The sequence below is a fragment of the Chiloscyllium plagiosum genome, chromosome 33 (assembly GCF_004010195.1).
Source record: "Chiloscyllium plagiosum isolate BGI_BamShark_2017 chromosome 33, ASM401019v2, whole genome shotgun sequence".
Lineage (NCBI taxonomy): Eukaryota > Metazoa > Chordata > Chondrichthyes > Orectolobiformes > Hemiscylliidae > Chiloscyllium > Chiloscyllium plagiosum.
Genome location: NC_057742.1, coordinates 39359837 through 39383596, shown reverse-complemented (window position 1 = coordinate 39383596; position 23760 = coordinate 39359837). Strand labels below are relative to the sequence as shown.

The window sequence follows — 23760 nt, the reverse complement described above, 5'->3', positions numbered from 1 at the left end:
TCTTGAATTGTCCCACTGTTCTGAGACAGATTTACCTGAAAGTATCTGGTCCTAGTCCACACTGGCCAGAGTATATCTGATTTTATTAAAATCTGCCTTCCCCCAGTTTAAACATCAGTTCTTCAACCATTTGCCTAGCTTTGTTCACTAAAATTAAGTCCAGTTACACTCCCTCCGTGTGTACCGACTTAAACTCTCCTGGATAAATTTTAAGAATTCTGCTCCTTTCACACAAAGGCTAATCCAGTTAATACTGGGGACATTGAAATCCCCAACTACAACCACAAACTACTTTTACACTTCTCTGACATTTGCCAACCTATCTGCTCTTCTCTTTCTCTCAGAGTGTTAGGCCAAGAATACACTCACAGCAATCTGATTGTTCCATTTTGGTTTTTAAGTTCTCAGACAATTTCATTTGAGGAACCATCTAACTCCTTACTGCTGTAGTGGATTCTCTGACCAATATTGTGACACTTCCTTATCTTTTACCTCCTTTTATCTCCCCTGAAAACCCTGTGCCCTGGAATAGTGAGCTTCCAATTCTGCCCCTCTCTCAACCATGTCTCAGACAGTAATGACGTCATGTTCTAGTTTGTGCCCTCTAGTCCTCTGCCTTGTTTGTCAGACTCCTAGCAATAAAGTAAATATGATCAAACCTTGCCAAACCTTTCCAAGCCGTGCCTTTTCTGACCTATAATGTCTATGTCTTCCTGATTCACTTGTTGTCTCTTCTTATTTTAGTCATTCACATTCCCCCTGCTGAACATCCTCTCTAGGATCCCACCCGCATTAGCTTTTAATCTAGCATTTTAATTTCAGATTTTCACTAAAATATAAATTTCACCATCTGCCCTGGTATGAATTGAACCTTTATCCCCAGAGGATTAGCCTGGGACTCTAGAATACTTGATCAATGACATTACTGTACAACAGGTGGTGACAATCTGTAACTGCAAGAGCAACAAGCAGCACAAATGTCTGTCGTACCTCAGCTAGAGGAAAACATTCCGGCAAAAGCACTCAAGACTTGTTCTGTAGAACTTGCCACATGCCTGTCCAGTACAGCTACAACACTGGCATCTACCAAGCAATGTGGAAAATTGCCCAGATATGTCCAGTACGCGCAAAGTTGAACAAATCAAACCTGGTTAACTATCATCTCTTTTGACTACTCTTGATCATCAGTAAAGTGATCAAAGGTGTTGGCAACAGTGTTATCAAGGGGCATGTGTCATCAATAACCTGCTCACTGACACCCAGTTTGAGTTCTGCCAGGGCCAATCAGCTCCTGACTTCATCACATCCTTTGAAGTATTGACAAGAGTTAAATTCTAGAACTGACTGCCCTTGAAATCAAGTCAGAATGAGACAGTGTAGAAACATTTCCTTCGACCAACTGTCCATGCTGATCAACAAACCCCCAAGCTAATCCCTTTTACCTCAACTTGGTGCATAGCCTACTATGCCCTAGCATTTTAAATATTCATTCAGATGATTCTTATGTGTTGCGAGAGACTTGCTTTTACCACCCTTTCAGGCAGCATATTCTGTATTTCTAGCATATGCTGGGTGAAAAAGACATTGCTCTGAGTCCCTGCAAATCACTTGCTCTTCACTTTAAACTTAAAAAAAAGTCTTATGCCCTGTGGTCTTAGCTGCAACTGGCATAGAAAAGAAATTCTTCTGGCCTACTCGACTCTGTACATCTCAAATTTTGTATGCCTCGATTAGATACCACTTTCCCCAGCCTTCTTTGCTCCAATGAAAACAAAGAGCTTTTCCTCATAACCTGAGACTTTCATCCCAGACAAGATCCTGATGAATTTTCTCTTATTCTCTCATGTTCTTCTGATAATGTAGTGACCAGAGCTGCACAGTGTTCCGTCCGTGGCCTAACCACTATTTTGTAAAGTTGTAACAAGACTTCCTTATTCCTATATTCTATGCCCTGCCGAATGGAGGCAAGCTCCGATTTGCAACATTCACTTGTCCTTCCATTATTAGACCTTCAAACATACATCACCTTGCCCTTATCAGGATCAAATTCCATCTGCCATTCTTCTGCCCAATTTACCAGCTGATCAATATCAGACTGCAGCCTGAGACCGTCCTCCTCATTATCAACAACACCAGTTTTTGTGAGAGCTGTAAACTTACTACCGTATATACTCATGTAAAAGTCGATCTCATGTAAAAGTCGACCCTTTACTTTTGGCCAAAAATTCTTGTATTTTCCATATATCTCATGTAAAAGTTGACCCTACTATATTGCATTATAAACCTCTGACAAAGGTAACTGCGTGTTCCCATTAACCCACTGAAACGAAATCACATTTGTCCATTCATACCGGTAACTGTACACATCACTCTTTAGCCGGCCAGCCAGCTACAGCATGTTTTCATTCATTCATTTATTATTCAGACTGGTACTAAGTCTATCAGTATTTATCGCACTTCACTCACGATACATCCAAAAGTTAATATCATTAAAAAGTTAATCATTTTATTTGTGCCGTTATATCTGAATAAAAGTGAGATATTAGCTACATAGATCTTTAATTCTTTGACAAATTCGTTAATGTTGCTGAGGTTCATAACGTATGATAGTAAATGGGAGGGAAATGGAGGAATTTTGGTGGGAAAGTTCATAACACTTACACATTCAGAATTTAGTAAATGTTTCAAGTTTGCCATTATACCAGATCATGACGATGTTGAACAGTGTGATTTTGCAGGATTTCAATGAATCCTTGACATGTTAAATTTTTGAGTCGTGAGTGTGGTGTTCAAAAAACACAGCCAGTCAGACAGCATCTGAGGAGAATCGACGTTTCGGGCATAAGCCCTTCATCAGAAATGATGCTGTGAGCCAAGAGGATTGAGAAATAAATGGGAGTGGGTTAGGGCTGGCGAGATTGTAGCTGAGAGTGTGATAGGTAGATGAAGGTGGAGTAATGGTGAAACGTCAGAGAGAAGGGTGGAGCACATAGGTGGGAAGGAAGAAGGATAGGTAGGACAGGTCATGAGGGTGGTGACAAATTGGAAGGTTGGATCCGGGGTAAGGTGCGGGGAGGGAAAATGAGGAAACTGGTGAAATCCACATTGATGCCATGGGGTTGAAGGGTCCCGAGGTGGAAAACGAGGTGTTATTCCTTCAGGCGTCAGATAGTAAGGGAGTGGCAGTGGAGGAGGCCCAGGACTTGCATGCCCTTGCCGGAGTGGGAGAGGGAGTTAAAGTGTTCGGCCACGGGGTGGTGGGGTTGCTTCATGCGTGTGTCCTGGAAATGTTCTCTGAAACATTCAGCAAGAGATTTACCTGCAGCTCCACACATAATTTCCTGTACTCGTTGCTCCCGATGCAGTCCCCAATATAGATGAAACTGCATCGGTAGCAACAAATACAGTTGACGCATGGAAATGCAGGTAAATCTCTGATTGATGTGCAAGGCTCCTTTGGGACAATGATGGAGGTGAAGGGGGAGGTGTGGGCACAGGGTTTGCAATTCTTGCGGTGGGAGGGGATGGTGGTTGGTGGGGGGTGTGGACCTGTCAAGAGAGTCACAGAGGAATTGGTCTTTACAGAAAACATATCAGGGTGGGGGAGGGAAATATATCTCTGGTGGTGGGGTCTGTTTGTAGGTGGCAGAAATGACGGAGGATGATGTGTTGTATCCAGAGGTTGGTGGGTGGAAGGTGAAGACTGGGGGTTTCTGTACTTGTTGCAGTTGGAGGGGTGAGATTTGAGGGCAGAAGTGCGGGAGGTGGATGAGATGCGCTGGAGGGCATCATTGACCACATGGGAGGGGAAATTGTGGTCTTTGAAGAAGAGGGACATCTGGTGTGTTCTCTGGTGGAACTGGTCCTCCTGGGTGCAGATACGGCAGAGGCAGAGGAATTGGGAATTAGGGATAGCATTTTTACAGGAGGCAGGGTGGGAGGAGGTGTAGCCCAGGTCACTGTGGGAGTTGGTGGGTTTGTAGAAGATGTCCGTGTTGAGTCAGTCACCATTGATGGAGATGGAGAGGTCCAGGAAGGGGAGGGAGGTGTCCAAGTTGTTCCAGGTTAACTTAAGATCGGTGTGGAATGTGTTGGTGGAAATGGTGAACCATTCAATCTCTTCGGTGCCACCTTGTGCTTCCACAAGGAGGTTGAAGAATTCATCAATTTCACTAACACATTCCATCCCAACCTTAAGTTCACCTGGACCATCTCAGACAGGCTCACAAGCTGCATTCCTTATGAAGGGCGTATGCCCAAAATAGCAATTCTCCTGCTCCTTAGATGCTGCCTGACCCGCTGTGCTTTAGCAGTGCCACACATTCGACACTGACACCCCAGCATCTGCAGCCCTCAATTGCTCCATGTTAAATTTTTGTACCAGGATGTATAAATAACATTTATTACCATTGTTGTTTCCCTTGCTTTTAGCTGTAATGCATTGTGTTTTTCTTCTTTACCCAGGATTAGTTGAGTGATCAAATCGACTTTTGATAATATTTTGAACTGCAGCGTGAATTTCAGCCCCTCAAAACTAGTGTCCGTGTAATAAATTGAACCTTCAAAAATCGTCTAAAAAGTTCAACTTTTACACAAGTATATATGGTAATGATACCTTCTACATTCACATCCAAATTGTTAATGTACAGAACCAACTGCAATGTTACCAGCACTGATCCTTGTGGTACACTGCTGGTTACAACCTTCCAATTAAATAAACAACCCTTTATTGCCCTTCGCCTCCCATTTTCAAGCCAATGTTGGATTCAGTTTGCCAACTTGCCTTGGATCACATGAGCTCTTAGCTTTTGGACAAGCCTTCCTTTTGATGGTGATGCCACCAATTTTCATGCCATCTGCGCACTCACTAGTAATGCCTTCTACATTTGCCTCCAAACCATTCATGTAAATAACAAGTTAGATGTGATTGTCCCAGTGTGGCGTTAAGGACCCCTAACAAAACTGGAGTCAATGGGAATCAGGGCAACTCTCTGCTGGTTGGAGTCATACCTGGCAAATAGAAAGATGGCTGTGTTGGTGGAGGTCAATCATTTCAGCTCCAGGATGTCTCTGCAGAAGTTCCTCAGGACAGTGTCCTGGGCCCAACCATTTTCAGCTGCTTCATCACTGACCTTCCTTCCTCCATATGGCCAGAAGTGGCAATGTTTGATGCACTTATAATGCTCAGCAGTACTTGTAATTCTTCAGACAATGGAGCAGTTGTTCACACAAAGCAAGACCTCGACAATATCCAGGTTTGGGCAAGTAGCATGCTTGCACGTTACACAAGTGCTTGGCAATGACCATTTCCAATAAGACACAATCCAACCATTATCCCTTGACTTTCAATGGTATTCCCATCACCGATTTTTCCACTACCAGCATTAGAGGAAAGGGTTACCATTACCCAGAAACTGAGTTGGTCAAGCCGCATAAATACAGTGATTACAAGAGCTGTTCGGAGGTTGGAAATACTACAGCAAGTAGCATGCCATCTGACTCCCCAAAACCTTCCACCAACTACATAACACAAGTCAGGAATGTGATGAAACTCTGCCCACTGCCTGGATGAGTGCGACTCTGACAACGCTCAAACAATGATGCCATCCTGACTAAAGCAGCCAGCTTGATTGGCACCATATCCACAAACATCCACTTCTTCCACTACCAACATTCAGAAGCAGCAGTGTATGTGTGTAAAAGGTATACTGAAGAAATTCATCAATGCTCCATAGGCAGCATCTTCCAAACTTAAGACTATTACTATGTCAAAGGACAAGGACAGCAGCTAGATGTGTATATTTCTGTCCATGCCAGTTCCCATTCTGACTTGGAAATATTGAACTGTTCCTTCAGTGTCCCTGGTTCAAAAAGCATGGAGCTATCTCCCTCCAAAACATTGTGTACCTACCAACAGCATATAGATTGCGACAGTTCAAGAATCATCTCATTACCACTTTTTCAAGGGTAACAACAAGAGATAGACAATAAATGTGGTCCAGCCAGTACTGTTGGGTGAATAAATAAAAAATCTCTGGTCCCATTCTAGTATATCTCTTTTGAACTTTAGTTCTTGCTTCTGGATGTAATTTTGGTGAACAAAGAAAGCCTGATCCTATTGGTGGTTTTAAGTATTAAGTGCATAAAGCAATCTTGAACCAGATCCATTGGGAAGAGTCTCGCCTAAACCAATAATGGTGTAAAAATCGGGTAAAGAATTGACAAAATATATTAAAGAGGCCATCTTATTAAATTGATACATTTGTGATTTAATTAAATGTCAGAATATTTATAATATCAATTGATGTTTATTTTTCAGGACCCTATTGCAATTCATCCACAGACCTGATTGGAACATGTTGGCACAAAAGCCCAGTTGGGCAACTTGTGACAAGACCCTGTCCAGAATACTTCAATGGCATCCAGTACAACACAACAAGTAAGTACATCACCGTGAGATCCATTTGCAGCAGTTCTGTGATCTTATTGATGGAAAAGGAAGTTCCAGGAATTACAATATTCAATTCTGCCCCACATAAGGAAGGGGCTTATTGTAACATTGTAAACTGGTAGCTCAAGACAATTCGATGACACTGAAATACAGAAACAAGAAATAGGTGCAGGAGTAGGACATTCACTCCTGCTCCACTATTCCTTATGATCATGGCTGATTATCCAAGTCAATAGACATTTCCTGCTTTCTCACCCACCACCTCAACCACCAACTGCAACGCCCCCCACACACACCCATTCCAGACACACACCTATTCCAGACACACACCTATTTAGACTTGAGTGCTGTATCCAGTGCAGAATCAAGAGCATTCAGATGGCACTGTGCAGTTTAAACTCTGGAAGAGTTTCAAGGAATTGATAGATACAATGTGTTGGAGTCTGGACATGAAGAAGTCCTTGGAAGATGTAAACATGGGAAAGTCACTCGCTTAAGTTTGGAAAAAGCTATGAGGGGCTTGCAACAAATCTGCAAGCATCAATATTTCATTGTAATTTAGTGTGGTAGTTCAAGATGCTTCCACCAGTAGAGGATTCCAAGGGCAAAGCCTACAGTGAAAGGATGACCCTTTCGAACTAAGACAAGGAGGAATTTCTTCAGCCAGAGGGTGGTGAATCTGTGGAACTCATTGCCACAGCAGGCTGTGGAGACCAGGTCATTTTGTGCATTTAAGATAGAGACAGAGATGTTCATGCTTAGTAAGGGCTCACAAGTTATGGGGAAAAGGCAATAAATTGGGGTTGATAAACATATATCAACCATAATCAAACGGCAGAATGGGCTAAATGGCCTCATTCTGTTCCTATGTCTTATTGTCTTATGGGTCTGCCACAATTCAACTATGATCATACTGAATCTTGGATTTCCTTTAGATTAGATTAGATTACTTACAGTGTGGAAACAGGCCCTTCGGCTCAACAAGTCCACACTGACCCGCCGAAGCGCAACCCACCCAGGAGAAAGTGAGGACTGTAGATGCTGGAGATCAGAGCTGAAAATGTGTTGTTGGAAAAGCGCAGCAGGTTAGGCAGCATCCAAGGAGCAGGCGAATCTATGTTTCGGGCAACCCACCGAAACCCATTCCCCTACATTTACCCCTTCACCTGACACTATGAGCAATTTAGCATGGCCAATTCAACTAACCTGCACATTTTTTGGATTGTGGGAGGAAACCGGAGCACCTGGAGGAAACCCACGCAGACATGGGGAGAATGTGCAAACTCCACACAGGGAGTGTGCCTGAGGTGGGAATTGAACCCGGGTCTCTGGCACTGTGAAGCAGCAGTGCTAACCACTGTGCCACTGTGCCGCAAACGCGGGCCAGTATCCTCAAGCGGGTTTCTAATAGTGTGCTGTGGCTACTTCGATCCCCTGCTGTGGGAGAACCTAATATTCAGCAGTATGCCCAGAGCAAGGGACTATCTGCCAACCGTATTATTTTTTCACCTGTTGCCCCAAAGGAGGAGCATGTGAGGTGGGGACAGATGGCTGATGTCTGTTTAGACACTCCACTCTGTAATGGACACACGACAGGAATGGATGTACTCTGGGCAGGGACACCAATGGTGACCATGCCAGGTATGTGTAATGGTGGGTCAGAATTTTTCTAACGACTATAAGTTGGCACTCATAATGTTCCTAAAGGAGCTTTTGAGCTTAAATAAGATACTTGTGATTCCTTTATTACTTTTGATAAAATACGCCTGTTAATGTTTTCAGGTGATTATTTTACTCAGTTGATTGCTGTTGATTTTATTATTGCTGTAAAAAGACTTTTTAACGCTTTTTCATTTTGCAAGAAATACTAATGTAAAGGGAAAAATCACATTTATAATTTCAGAGGAGATTTTTGATTGATCAAGTGAGTTCTGATTGGTAAGTGTTGGACAGCATTGCCATAGAAAATCTGAATTAGATGATGACTGACAGTTTCAGCTTTTCAGCCAGGCAAGTTCATTTTGATTGGCATGACATTGCCCTGAGAAATTAATCAAAGAATGCTGTCACCTATTTTGTTGAGTTGAAATGGACATAATGTGTGGATGTGTTCTTGCCTGCAAAGAATGGGCTCCATGTATTATCAACTGACAATTCTAAGTTTGTTGTCTGTGTAACTCATTGGTGGGATCGTTTAGCAAATGTTCTCCAATTGCAGAGTCCCATATAATGTTGGGTGCTGCTTTGAGATTTACATATATAGGCTGGTTTGGTCTGATCATACTTTGCCTGAATAGCTAAAGGGATAGCTACATGGTGTGTTTCTGTGGGACACTAATTTCATTGCTTGTGTTATGTCAGTTATGTGATCTATGTGCCCCAGAGATGGTTGGTTTGCACATGAATCTTGGGTTGTGTTAAAGTGACTGAATCTCCTTCTATTTTCTTGCTTCTCAGTTGAGCAGATTTAAATCGTTATTTATCCTCATCACCACAATTCCCCTGTGTATTGTATTGCAATGCACTCACCAACACTGAGGAAACTATTACAATCTGACACTAGACTATCAAATTTGTGTTTGAGATCTGGCTAGGGATCGGAAGCCTTCTTTTAAAAGAAGGCACATTGTGAGGTTCCACGATTTTGATCAAAGAATAATAAATATTGCCAGACAACATGAGAGCAGTAATGCACTTTCTAGTCCATGTTCGTCTTATTTCTAACACTCAGAGTTAATATCAGCAAATATAGATAATAGGCTGTGATTGAACAACCCATTGAGAAGATCAAATTACGAGTGCAAATGAAACAGATCCCACAGGTTTCACAGCAATTCCTCTTAGCTTTCCAGAATACCTACAGTGTGGGAACGAAGAGGAATTTCTTCAGCCAGAGGGTGGTGAATTTGTGGATTCACCTTCAGATCAACAAGTCCATACCGGCTCTGTGAAGAGTATCCCACTCAGACCTATTCCCCTACCATGTTACTCCACATTTATCCCTGACTAATGCACCTAACCTACACATCCCTGAACACTATAGGCAATTTAGCATGGCCAATTCACCTAACCTGCACATCTTTGGATTGTGGGAGGAAACTGGAGCACCGGAGGAAACCCACACAGACACGGGAGAATGTGCAAAGTCCACACAGTCTGGGGCTGGAATCAAACCCGGGTCCCTTGTGCTGTGAGGCAGCAATGCTAACCACTGAGCCACCATGCTGGCTTTGAATCTTATTAACCCTCAAAAGGAATTGTAATTCTTACATTTGCTGATCTGACCTTGAAACTCCCTCTTAAGAGGTTCTCCATCATAGACTACTCAATGACTGATTGCTCTCAGATCTTGGGATACTGCTTTCCTTAATGCCAAAATTGCAATTAGCACGCATTCAAAGTTCTTCCCTCAAATCTAGCCTCACCTGAACCAGTCCTCCCCAAGGGCTTTTCCATAAACTCCAGTCTTATTCAGTTGCATCAAATATGTCTCTATTTTTATCTTAAATATACTGAATAACCTGGCCTCCACAGTCTCCTGTGGCAATGCGGTTCAGGGATTCACCATTCCCTGGCTGAAGAAATTCCTCCTTGCCTCAGTTCTAAAGGGTCATCCTTTCACTCTGAGACTTTGCTCGTGGGATCTAATCTCTCCTACTAGTGGAAACATTTTCTCAATCACCACTCTACTGCTGGGGAAGATAATCTCTCAGGGGAGTATAACAGCAGCAGCCGTGTCTGTGGCACCGTAACTGGCTGTGCTGTAGAGCAGATTCAGGCAAAGTCCAAGTGAGTGATTAGGGCGAGGAGGCTCACTGGTCAGGGGTACAGACAGGTGTTTGTGTGACCACGTTCAAAACTCCAGGATGGTGTGATGCCTTCCTGGTGCCACGGTCAAGGAAACCTCTGAGCGGTTGCGGGAAATTCTTCGGCAGAAGGTGAGGAGCCAGAGATCGATTGGTACCAATGATGTAGGCGGAAAGAGGGATGAGGTCCTGTGAAGTGATTACAGGGAATTAGGAAAGATGCTGATAAGCAACACCTGGAGGATAATAATCTCTGGGTTAGTACCAGTGCCACATGCTAATGAGGCAAGGAATAGAAAGATAGGAGGGATGACTGTGCGGCTAAGGAGCTGGTGCAGGGGCCAGTGTTTCAGGTTCTTTGAAAATTGGGGCCTCTTCTGGGGCAGGAGTGATCTGCACAAAAAGGATGGGTTGCACCTAAACAGGAGGTGAACCAAGATCCTCACAGAGAGTTTGCCCGTGCTATTCAGGAGGGTTTAGACTCGAGTGGCAGGGGCTGGGAACCAGAGCTGAAACTTTATTGCTGGAACAGCACAGCAGGTCAGGCAGCATCCAGGGAACAGGAGATTCGACGTTTCGGGCACAGGCCCTTCTTCAGGAATGATTCCTGAAGAAGGGCCTGTGCCCGAAACGTCGAATCTCCTGTTCCCTGGATGCTGCCTGACCTGCTGTGCTGTTCCAGCAATAAAGTTTCAACTTTGATCTCCAGCATCTGCAGACCTCACTTTCTCCTCTGGGAACCAGAGCAGCAAGTCAGCAAGTGGAGGGATTCAGGTGAAAGTGTGTGTTAGGAGCAATAAATCAGAAAGGAAGGACAGGCAGAGACAGGTAAATGAACACAATAGTACCTATGGGCTGACGTGTGTTTATTTCAATGCAAAGAGTATTGTCGATAAGGCAGATGAGCTTAGAGTCTGGATCAGTACATGGTGCTATGAGGTTATGGCTATTAGAGACTTGGCTGAAAGAGGGACAGGACTGGCTGCTCAATGTTCCAGAGTTTTGTTGTTTTAGATGAGATGAAGAGGAAGGTAAAAGAGGTAAGGGGTTGCATTACTAATCAGGGAGAATGTCACATCTGCGCTCAGGACATACTGGAGGACTCATCTATTGACACAATATGGGTAGTACTCAAAAATAAGATGGATGCAATCACTGATAGGATAATAAGATAGCACCCCCAACAGACACTGAGATATTGAGGAACAGATATGTAGGTGGATTATGGAACAATGTAATACAGGTTTATCATAGTGGGGGAACTCCCTTAGAGCAAGCAGCTTAGACGGGGCAGAATTTAAATGCATCTAAGAGGGTTTCTTGAAACAGTATGTGGATAATCTGACAAGAGAGTGGCCATACTGGACTTTTGCATTGGCTAGTGAACTTGGCCAGGTGACAGGCCTTTCAGTAGGAGAACATTTTGGAAACCGTGATCACAACTCCTTAGGTTTTCAAATAGCTATGAATGAAAATAAGTCAGGGCTTTGGGAAAGGTACTAAATTGGGAAGGTAAATTATGTCAGTATTAGGCAGGGGCTAGAGTGTGCTAATTGGGAGGAGCCGTTGTCAGGCAACTCCATATTTGACGTGGGAGTTATTTAAATACTTGCTGATTAGAGTACCAGACTAGCATGTTCCAGTAAGGAGGAAGGACCAGGATAGAAGATAACACACCCTTGGATAATGAGGGAGGCTATGAACTTAGTCCAAAGGGAAAAAGCATATATGAGGTTTAGGATGGTAAGATCGGACAGGGCTTCTGTGAGGGATATAAAGGAAGCCGGAAAGAACTCAAGCAGGGAATTAGGAAAGCTAGAAAGGGCTATGAAATGACCTCAAAAATGTGTTGCTGGAAAAGCGCAGCAGGTCAGGCAGCATCAAAGGAGCAGAAGAATCGACGTTTCGGGCATAAGCCCTTGTTCAGGAATCCCAAAAACATTGATTCTCCTGCTCCTTTGATGCTGCGCTTTTCCAGCAACACATTTTTAAGCTCTGATCTCCAGCATCTGCAGTCCTCACTTTCTCCTATGAAATGACCTCGGCAAGTAGGGTTAAGGAGAATCCCAAGTCAATCTAGACATACATTTAAAAATAAGATAATTAAGGGGACAGTAGGACCACTCAAGGACAAAGGAGGCCTTTGTATCCTCACTAGCCACTGGAGAAGTCCGGGAGGACTGATGAGTAGCTAATGTTGTTCCTCTGTTCAAGAAGATAAATATGCATAATCCAGGAAACTATAGACAGGTGAGTCTCTTCGGTGCTTGGGAAGTTATTAGAGAGAATTCTTGGGGAAAGGATTTATACACATTTGGAAAAACATGGCCTAATTAGGGAGTCAGCATGGCTTTTTGTGGGGCTGAATTTGACTGAATTTTTCGAGTCTGTGATAGAGGGTAGAGCAGTGGATGTTGTCTACATCAATATTAGTAAGGCTTTCAACAAGGGCTCATCCAGAAGATTAAGATGCATGGGATCCACGGTGACTTGGCTGATTGGAGTCAGAATTGGCTTGCCCATCGAATGCAGAAGATAGGTGCGGAAGGGTGTTTTTCTAGCTGGAGGTCCATGACTAATGGTGTTCCACAGGGATGTGTACTGGTACCTCTGCTGATGCTGATACGTATGAATGACTGGGATGAAAATGTAGATGGGTGGGCTAGATGATACAATGATCGGTGGGGTTTTGGATAGTATAGATTATGAAAGGATATAGTGGGATAGGTATCTGTTTCAGATTTGGGCGGAGAAGTGGCAGATGGCATTTAATCCAGGTAAGTGTCATGTGCTACACTTTGGGAGATCAAATGTTAAGGAAAAGTATATAGTTAATGGCAGGACCCTGAACAGCATTGATGTACAAAGGGATTTTGGAGTTCAAGTCTTTAACTCTCTGAAAGTGGCCAGTAAGTAGATTGGATGGTAAAAAAGATATATGGCATTCCTGCCTTTATTGGGGAATGGAATTCAAGAATCAGGATGTCATGTTGCACCTTTATAAGATTTTGGTTAGGCCACATTTATAGTACTGCATTCAATTCCCTTTGCCACATTACAGGAAGGATGTGGAATCTTTGGAGAGGGTGCAGAAGAGGTTAACCAGGATGCTGCCTGGATTAGAGACTATGAGCTATAAAGAGACAGTAGGAAAACTCAGGTTGTTTTCTCTGGAGCAGCGGAAGCTGAGGGGAGACTTGATAGCAGTTTATAAAATTGAGATGCATAGATAGGGGAAGAAAGATTTTGACCATCAAGCCTGAATTGAAATGCGTAATACTGAGCAACATTCATTTAAAGGTGAGGGGGTAAAGTTCAAAGGAGATGTGAGAGACACATTTTTTAGTGATAGGTACCTGGAGTATACTGCCAAGGACAGTATTGGAGGCAGATATGATAGGGGCACTTAAGAGACTTTTTAGATTAGCACGTTATGCAAGGAATGGAAGGATATAGACAAAGGGCATGCAGAAGAGATTAGTATCATTTGGCTCATGTTTGGCACAAAGTTGTTACTTCACCCACCCTTTCCCTTTAATGGAACACTTTGGCCCTGTACTCTTTTTTTTGTTTCTTTCTTGAATGCAGATTTACTGTTCTGAGGCAGATTTAACTGAAAGTTTCATCTCCCAGTCCACTGTGGCCAAATCATATCTGATCTGATTAAAATCAGCCTTCCCCCAGTTCAGAATCTTGACTTCGGTCCTTTATCATAACAATCTTGAACCTCACTGTCTGCAAAATGCTCCCCCACTAATACTTCAATCAACTGCCCAGCTTCTTTACCTAAAATTGGATTCTGTTCCAGGGCCTTCCACGTACTGTTTTAAAAAGCTCTACTGGGTACATTTTAAGAATTTTGCTTCTAATCCTTTCATACTGTGTCATCTCAATTAATGTTGGGGAAGGTGAAATCCCCTATTATCACTACTCTATTACTTTTACGTTTCCCTGAAATTTGTCTGTATGTCTGCTCTTCTATTTTGTTTGAACTGTTATGGGCCCAAGGACCAGTAATTCCTTCTTTTTTGGTTTTTAAATTCTATTCATGTGGCTTCATTTGAGGACCCTTCTAAGATGTCATTCCTCTTTATTGCTTTAAATTGATTGCCTGATCAATATTTGGACACCCCTCCTCTTTTATCTCCTTCCCTGGTTGTATATGTATTAACATCGAACTGTGTGTCATGTAGTCAAAATTATCTTGTGCAGACAGTGTACCACATAGGTTTAAAAGAAAAAGATCTGAAAGACTTTGTCGTGAGAGTGCAGAAGAGATCACACCTTGCCCACAGTCTAACTGCCTGGTCTCAGATAAGGTTATTGCTCAACCTTATGCTAATAATGGCCCAACCAATCAGCACCCTCTTCTCATGCAAGATAAGTTGGTGTACCTTTTTTACAAATTAGTTCCTTGCATTCTAGTCCTGATGGGTGCAAGACTGGAATCTTTAACCTCTTGTCTCTTAGCAATATTTCACTTTTGAACGGTTCACTTTGTTCTATATCTATCTAGGTGGTACAGTGATAATGTCACTCATTGTGATTGTGGATATCTTTACTTGTGACAGGTAGGTGAAGAGAAGGTTAAGAACATTTTTCCCTCATATGATTCTCTCACACTCTGCCACCAACATTTCCTGGTAATTATGTCCTTTAGAATTTGTTAAGTTTGATGAACTATAGTCCTATGGGTGGTGTGGTGGCTCAGTGGTTAGCACTGCTGCCTCACAGCACTAGGGTCCCAGGTTTGATTCCAGTTACATCACACTGTAAATTTTTGCTATAAATTCTCTGTGTTAGGATTGAGCTCTCCACTACCAACTGATGAAGGAGCAATGCTCTGAAAGCTAGTGTGCTTCCAATTAAACCTGTTGGACTATAACCTGGTGTTGTGTGATTTTTAACTTTATATTAATGATCTCAATCTTAATGTGCAGAGAACCACTTCAAAGTTTGCAGATGATGCTAAATTAGAATTGTAACTGTCAGAGGAAAGTATGGAACCCCCAAGAAAATGTTGAGAAGTTGTTGGAATGGACAAGAGGTGTCAGATGATGTTCAATGCAGAGAAATATGAAGTAATGCACTTTGTTGGGAAGATCATTGAAAATCAATAGAATTGTACCCCCTATTTTAAACAAGAAATGCAGTAGCAGAGGCAACTGGGTGTATATGTGCACAGACCATTGAAGGTGGTGAGACAAGTAGAGCAATTTATAAAGAGTATTTGGGTGGCACGGTGGCACAGTGGTCAGCACTGCTGCCTCACAGCGCCAGAGACCCGCGTTCATATCCCGCCTCGTGTGGAATTTGCACATTCCCCCCGTGTCTGTATGGGGGTGCTCCGGTTTCCTCCCACAGTCCAAAGATGTGCACGTTAGGTGAATTGGCCATGCTAAATTGCCCATAGTGTTAGGTGAAAGGGTAAATGTAGGGGAATGGGTCTGGGTGGGTTGCTCTTCAGAGGGTCGGTGTGGACTTGTTGAGCCGAAGGGCCTGTTTCCACACTGTAAGTAATTTAATCTAAAAAATACAATGTCCTGAACTTTATTAATAGAAGTATAAAGTGCAACACACCTGTCACTGCCAGGAACCCAGGATCAAATCCATCCTCAGGTGACTGTGTAGAGTTTTCACATTCTCCCCATGTCTGCTTGGGTTTCCTCCGGGTGGTTCCGGTTTCCTCCCACAATCCAAATATGTGCAGGTTAGGCGAATTGGTCATGCTAAATTGCCCATAGTATTCAGGGATGTGTGGGTCAGGGATAAATGTAGAGTAATAGGGTTGGGGAACGGGTCTGGGTGTGTTACTCTTCGGAGGGTCGGTGTGGATTTGTTGGGCCAAATGGCCTATTTCCACACTGTTGGGATTCTATGATACAACAGCAAAGAGATAATGTTGGATTTGTACAAAACACTTGTTACACCTCAGTTGTATTATGTACAATTGTGGGTGTCACATTTTCGGAAACATGCATTGGAGAGAGTGCAACAGGATTTTCTGACAATGTTTCAGGAATGAGAAATTTTAGTTATGGGAATAGATTGAAGAAGTTTGAAAGATTCTCCTTAGAATATAGAAGGCTTACAGGAGATTTGATAGAGGTTACCAAAAACATGAGCACGCTGGCTAGAGTAGATAGGGAGAACCTTTTCCCACTTGGAAGAGGAACAGGAATAAGAGGGCATAGATTTCAAAGTTATGTGCAAAAGGAGCAAAGGTGATGTGAGAAAACACCTCTTTCATACAGTGAGTCAATCGAGTATGGAATGAACTGCCTGGAAATGTCATGCGGGCAGGTTCAATTGAGGCATTCATGATGACACTGGAATGATTACTTGGAGAGATAAAATATGCAGGGATATGGAGGAAAAAGCAGGTGAATGGCAGTGAGTAATGAGTTCGTTTGAAGAGGCAGTGCAGACATGATGGACCTGCACCATAGCCTCTGCACCATATCTGATTCTTATTGGTGATGTACTTCTGATTGAAGACATTGGTTTGGTGGTGATGCTAGAATTGTTAGTGATGTTAATGTAATTGGTTACATTGTTTTATTAATGATCTTAGTTTATTGACTCTGGTTTTGTTTGTGGAGTCACAAGTATTTTCAATCTTGGTTTTGGTATTGGCATCATGATTAATAATAGGATTTTTCTTAACTTATCAGCTGCTACCAGCAGATGGTTGTGTAGACAACATAATTGAATGTCTTTATGCAGTTTAAGTTCTGAAATCACTGTTCAGTTTCACACTGTTGATTGATGTAAACATTTATAATTACAAGGCTTTCAATTAGGTTAACAAGCAATTAATAGGCTTCTTTGTTCCTTGTTTGTCAGTGGTTCATCCTGTTACTAGGCAACCAATGTGTGATATGAAGATATTCTTTATCCCTAATGTGATGCACTAAGTCTCCTCCTTGCATGTCTCATTAAATATTCTCTCAGGAATTTCAGGTTGATACCTCACAGTGAACCACTATTCAATTTGATTACACACTGAGGGCAGAAACAGTAAGATACATTTGTCTACTGAAAATGTTGGGCATAACCTCATAAGGGTCTGAGTAACATGGGTGTGGTGATAGAATTGGAGGTACATCTGGCTAAACTCAACTTTGCCATCTTTACTGCTTTCACTGGTGACATGGCAAGTTTCTTAACAGAGAGCAGTGAATCTCTAGTCAAGGGGGCTTAGGTTTTAATAAAAGTTTTATTAACAGCCAAAGCCGCTTCATTCATATCTTATCTTACAAAATGTATAAACAGGCTAGATATTAGCAAATTCAACATCAAAATCAGAGCAGGTACCTGGTGAATTCAGCTCACTGCATACTCCAAAGGACCTCCATGTTGCCATACAACCGAATAGCTCCTCAGGATATGATCTGTGCGCTCCAGCAGTATGCACCTTTTGTCTCGAGACATTGGCATCTAGGCTTTGCCAACCCTTCACAACATCGCTGATGCACTTGCAGGACACTCAAGAAGTATCAGACTTGCATTGCTGGTCACTGGTACAGTCTGCATCAAAAGGTTACAGCAGGGATAACGTACATATGGATTGGACCAGGCCCCAGCTCAGTATTTCTCTGTGGTCACTCATTTAGCACCTTGCTTCATGCTCATGCCATTTTGTCTTTCCATGCCATACCATGTCAATTAAGGCAGGATATGCTGGTCAGCTGTCTTCATTCAAAAGATTTGAATATGTACCAGCATGTACCAGCAGCTAATGCAATAAATATTATGCAGTGTGCAGGCAGTCAGAGTTCGAAGTCTTAGGGAGGTTATCCTCATTGAGGTTCATTGGAGCCACTATCCTGGCACAGTAAGTTAAGGGAAGCCTCCTATTATCATTGCCAGGATAGTGGCCTTGGCCAGGGTCCACGAAGCATATTCTTGGTGAAGGGTTTGTGTCTCTGCAGTCCAAGGAGTGGGTCATTCAGTCCTGTGATTCCATTTGTGGCCAGTCTAGAGGATAGGACTTACACAGTCACCAACCCAGGGATGTGGTCATTTCTGGGACTCTCAGTTTGGTTGCTCAAGGGGCTGTGCCACAGTCAATCCATTGGCTCAATCCACAGATACCTGGGAGATAGGAGGTGGGGACAAGGGGCACCACTGCACTAGGAAGGAGACTTGGCAAAATATTCTTCAGGATGGGGCCTGCAAGCTGGGGCAGGGAGGACTGACAGTTATGAAGAGAACAGTAGCATGTGCATGAAGAGTCATGCAGTGGAGTGTTTTTCCATGGTCAGGTGTTGCCTGGCTTTTGGTGGGGTCGTGAGGAGGTGGTGGGGGACATTTGGCATGGTCAGCTTGTGCCAGGGGGTGGGAAAAAGTGAATGCCCCTATAGATGTGTTAGAACATCGAACATAGAACAATACAGCGCAGAACAGGTGCTTCGGCCCTCAATGTTGCGCCGACCTGTAAACTATTCTCAGCTCAACCCCTACACTATCCCATCATCATCCATGTGCTTATCTAAGGATTGTTTAAATCTCCCTAATATGGCTGAGTTGACTACATTGGTGGTAGGGTGTTCCATACCCCTACCACTCTCTGAGTAAAGATCCTGTCTCTGACATCTGTCTTAAATCTATCACCCCTCAAGTCTTAAATCTATCACCCCTCAATTTGTAGTTATGCCCCCTTGTACAAGCTGATGTCATCATCCCAGGAAAAATAATTTCACTGTCTACTCTATCTAATCCTCTGATCAGCTTGTATGTCTCTATCAAATCCCCTCTGAGCCTTCTTCTTTCCAATGTCTCTCAGCCTATCCTCATAAGACCTTCTCTCCAGACCAGGCAACATCTTGATAAATCTCCTCTGCACCTTTTCCAATGCTTCCACATCCTTCCTGTAGTGGGGCGACCAGAACTGTACACAATATTCCAGGTGTGGCCGCACTAGTGTTTTGTATAGTTGCAGCGTGATATTGCGGCTCCAGTACCCAATCCCTCTATCAATGAGACCTAACAAACCGTGCGCCTTCTTCACACCACTATCCACCTGGGTAACAACTTTCTGGGATCTATGTACATGGACTCCAAGATCCCTCTGCACATCCACACTACCAAAAATCTTTCCATTGACGCAGTACTCTGCCTTCCTGTTATTCTTCCCAAAGTGCATCACCTCACATTTAGCTGCATTGAACTCCATTTGCCACCTCTCAGCCCAAGTCCCCCTGCAACCTGTAACATTCTTCCAAACTGTCCACTACTCCACTGACTTTAGTGTCATCTGAAAATTTACTAATCCATCCACCTATGCCTGCGTCTAAGTCATTTATAAAAATGACAAACAGCTGTGATCCTAAAACAGATCCTTGTGGCACACCACTAGTAACCGGACTCCAGGCTGAATATTTTCCATCAACCACCACTCGCTGCCTTCTTTCAGAAAGCCAGTTTCTAATCCAAACTGCTAAATCACCCTCAATCCCATGCCTCTGTATTTTCTCCAACAGCCTACCACGTGGAATATTATCAAAGGCTTTACTAAAGTCCATGTATACTACATCAACTGCCCTACCCTCATCTACATGCTTGGTCACCTTCTCAAAAAACTCAATGAGGTTTGTGAGACACGACCTGCCCTTGACGAAACCATGTTAACTATCTGAAATCAAATTGTTGCTTGCTAGATGATTATTAAATCTTATCTCTTATAACCCTTTCCGATACCTTTCCAACAACAGAAGTAAGGCTCACTGGTCTATAATTACCTGGGTCATCTCGACTGCCCTTTTTGAACAAGGGCAAAACATTTGCAATCCTCCAGTCCTCTGGTACTAAACCTGTAGACAATGACGACTCAAATATCAAAGCCTAAGGCTCTGCTATCTCCTCCCTAGATTCCTAGAGAATTCTCAGATAAATCCCATCTGGCCCAGGGGACTTGTCTACTTTCACTCCTTCTCAAATTGATAACACCTGTTCATAACTAACCTCGATCCTTTGTCATCTAATATCTCGTATCTCATTCTTCTCCTCTACAATATTCTCCTTTTCCGGAGTGAAAACCAATGAGAAATGTTCATTTTAGCACCTCTCCGATCTCCACAGGGTCCACACTCAACTTCCCACTTTTGTCTTTGACTGGCCGTTTTCCTACCCTCGTCATCCTTTTATTCCTCACATACCTATAGAAAGCTTTAGGGTTCTCCTTTATTCTATTTGCAAAAGACTGCTTGTGTCCTCTCTTTGCTCTTCTTAACTCTCTCTTTAAATCCTTCCTAGCTGATCTGTAACTCTCCATCACCTCATCTGAACCACCTTGCCTCATCAACACATAAGACTCCTTCTTCCGCTTCACAAGAGATGCAATTTCTGTTGTAAACCACGGTTCCCTTACCTTATCACTTTCTTCCTGCCTGATAGGGACATACCTATCAAGGACACGCATTATCTGTTCCTTAAACCAGCTCCATATTTCCATTATCTGCATCCCCTGCATTTTGCTACCCCATTCTGTGCATCGTAATTCTTGCCTAATCGCATTATAATTGCCCTTGCCCCATCAATAACTCTTGACCTGTGGCATGTACTTTCCATTGCTAAACTAAATGTAACTGAATTATGGTCACTCTCTCCAAAGTGCTCACCTACAACTAAATCAAACACTTGACCTGGTTCATTATCAAGCACCGGATCCAGTGTGGCCTCCCCTCTTGTCAGCCCTTCATTATACTGAGTCAGGAAATCCTCCTGTACACATTGGACAAAAACTGATCCATCCGATGTTTCTTTCACTCCTACTCAGAATAATTTTGCTAATCCTCTCTTCCACCTCCCTGGAACTCTGCGGAGGCCTGTAAAAAACTCGTAGCAGTATGACCTCTCCTCTCCTGTTTCTATCCTCAGCCCACATTACCTCAGTAGATGAGTCCTCGTCAAAAGTTCTTTCAACCACTGTTATACTATCCTTGACTAACAAGGCCAAACCTCCCCCTCTTTTACCGCCTTGCCTGTTTTTAATGAAAGATCTAAACCCTGGAACCTGCAATATCCATTCCTCACCCTGCACTATCCATGTCTCTGAAATGGCCACAACATAGAAGTCCCAGGTACCTATCCATAATGCAAGCTCACCTACCTTATTTCGGATACTTTTGGTGTTGAAGCAGACACACTTCAAACCAGCTTGCAGTCTGCCAGCGCATTATCTACATTTCCGTTATCTACAAATGAACCTTACACCCCAGAGGTATGTTTCCCCCCCATCTGATCCGCTTTCTGTAAAGTCCGTTCCCTCCACAACTACCTCGTCAAGTCCATGTCCCCCCCGCAAGACCCACCCTCCCCTCCCAGCACGTTCCCCTGCCACCACTGCAGAAATTGCAAAGCCTGCGCCCACACATCCTCTCTCACCTCCATCCAAGGCCCCCAAAGAGCCTTCCACACCCATCAAAGTTTCACCTGCACTTCCACACATGTCATTTATTGTATCCATTGCTCCCGATCCCCTCTACATTGGGGAGACAAGCAGAGCGCTTCAGAGAACATCTCATGTACCAACCAACCCCACTGCCCCATGGCCAAACACCTCAACACCGCTACCCCTCCCACTCCACTGAGGACAAGCAGGTGCTGGTCCTCCTCCATCGCCACTCCCTTACCACCCGATGCCTGGAGGAAGAACGCCTGAGGACCCTCCAAACCCATGGTATCAATGTGGATTTCACCAATTTCCTAATTTCCCCTCCCCCACTTTACCGCCAGTTCCAAACTTCCAACTCAGCACCACCCTCATGACCTGTCCCATCTGTCCATCTTCCTTCCCACCTATCCACTCCACCCTCCCCTCCGACCTATCACTGCCTGTTGCACTCTCAGCTACCTTTCCACTAGCCCCACCTCCTCCCATTTATTTCTCCACCCTCAAGGTTCCCAGTCTCATTCCTGATAAAGGGCTTTTGCCCAAAACGTCAATTTTCCTGCTCCTCAGATGCTGCCTGACCTGCTGTGCTTCTCCAGCACCATACTCTCAACTCTAATCTCCAGCATCTGTAGTCCTCACTTTTGCCCTGAGGAGTACTCACTCCAATCTTCTATTGTGTTGGAAATTGAAAATGTGCAATGGGATGAAATAGCTTCAACTGCATCCTGAGTGCATGTGGTATGTGTTTTGACCTGTGAGGGAGGGTCTGCAAAACCCACCTTTTATGAGACCTTTATAAGTGAAACAATATTACCCACTGCTATGCACTGTGCAGGACACAGACTTACAGGATTAGTATGCTCTGGCAATCAACCTTCCACCACCAGTTTGTATTGCACCTCCTAGCCTCAGACATTGTTGACCAACTCTTGTGCCCCAGTGACAGTATTTGTGACAGTAGTGGCATACTTGTTTAGATTGGCCACTGAGTTCTTGAGTATGGACAAGTCCACTAAGCAGTCCCTTTTGAAGCCCTTTTGTTGGCTTAGACCAACACTTTCTGTACTAGATCCTCGTGCTTCAGTTTCTGCTTGTAAGGCAGGAGGAAGAACACAGTGTGATTTGGTTTTCCAGAATGCAGACGGGAAATGGAGCAATAGGCATCTTTAGTTGTATATCAAGGGCCAAGGATGTTCGGACCTCTGGTGGGACAGGCGACGTGTTGGTGGTATTTTGGCAGCATGTTCTTGGTTGAAGTCACCAGCTATGATGAACAAGATCTCATGGAATCCCTACAGTGTGGATGTAGGGCATTCAGCCCTTTGAGTCCACACCGCTCCTCAGAAATGCATCCCACCCAGTCCTAACATCTTCCCTATCCCAATGACCCTGCATTTCCCATGGCCAATCCACCTAACCTGCTTTGAGCTGTGGGAGGAAACCCACACAGACATAGGAAGAATGTACAAACTACACACAGCCTGAGGCTGAAATCGAACCCAAGTCTGTGGTGCCATGAGGCAGCAGTGCTAACCACTGAGCAACCATACTGCCACAGGGTATTCTGTCACAAGACTGTTTTGTATCATGTTTTTCCTTCATCCAGTGCATTCTTCACTTCCACATGGGGTGGGATGCTGAGAGCTGTCAGGAAAGCGGATGTACAACACATTGTAGGGACGGCACTTTACGGTAAGATATTCCAGGTCCAGGGATCAGTAACTCATCAGGATTGCCACGTCTGAGTACCAGGAGGTGTTTCTGAGGATGCAGTACCTACCGCCCCCTGCCTCGCTGGAGGATGCTGACCAGTCCATTCAGTGAACTGAAACCCTGTAGTTGTAAGATGTAGATGGAAGGAGAATGTAGATTGAAGTTTGTACATCTAGTTTTCAATAGCTTAGACATTACCAGGAATAGGTGAGGAGGAGGGACTTGAAAAGCCAAAGTTTCAGTCTTACCTGAAGTCCAGCATGTCTTCCATGTTTCTTGGCTGTGCCTAGTCGATGCTGGACGTGGATGAAGAAAGTCTACTGCACCAAGAGGTAAGTCCTGATAGGGTCCTGGGCACCAGTCACCAGTTCCAGAGGCGTCTTGTGGTCAGT

General features: G+C 43.7%; 1 protein-coding gene across 4 annotated transcripts in view; it reads left to right on the top strand.

Annotated features, from left to right (window-relative positions):
• LOC122540028 (corticotropin-releasing factor receptor 1-like) overlaps positions 1-23760 on the top strand; it is a 345294-nt gene that overhangs the window by 106871 nt on the left and 214663 nt on the right. For all 4 annotated transcript variants that reach the window (XM_043675338.1, XM_043675340.1, XM_043675337.1 and 1 more), the window contains one exon: positions 6320-6439. In XM_043675338.1, coding sequence (XP_043531273.1) covers positions 6320-6439 — 120 coding nt within the window. The remainder of the gene's footprint in view (positions 1-6319; positions 6440-23760) is intronic.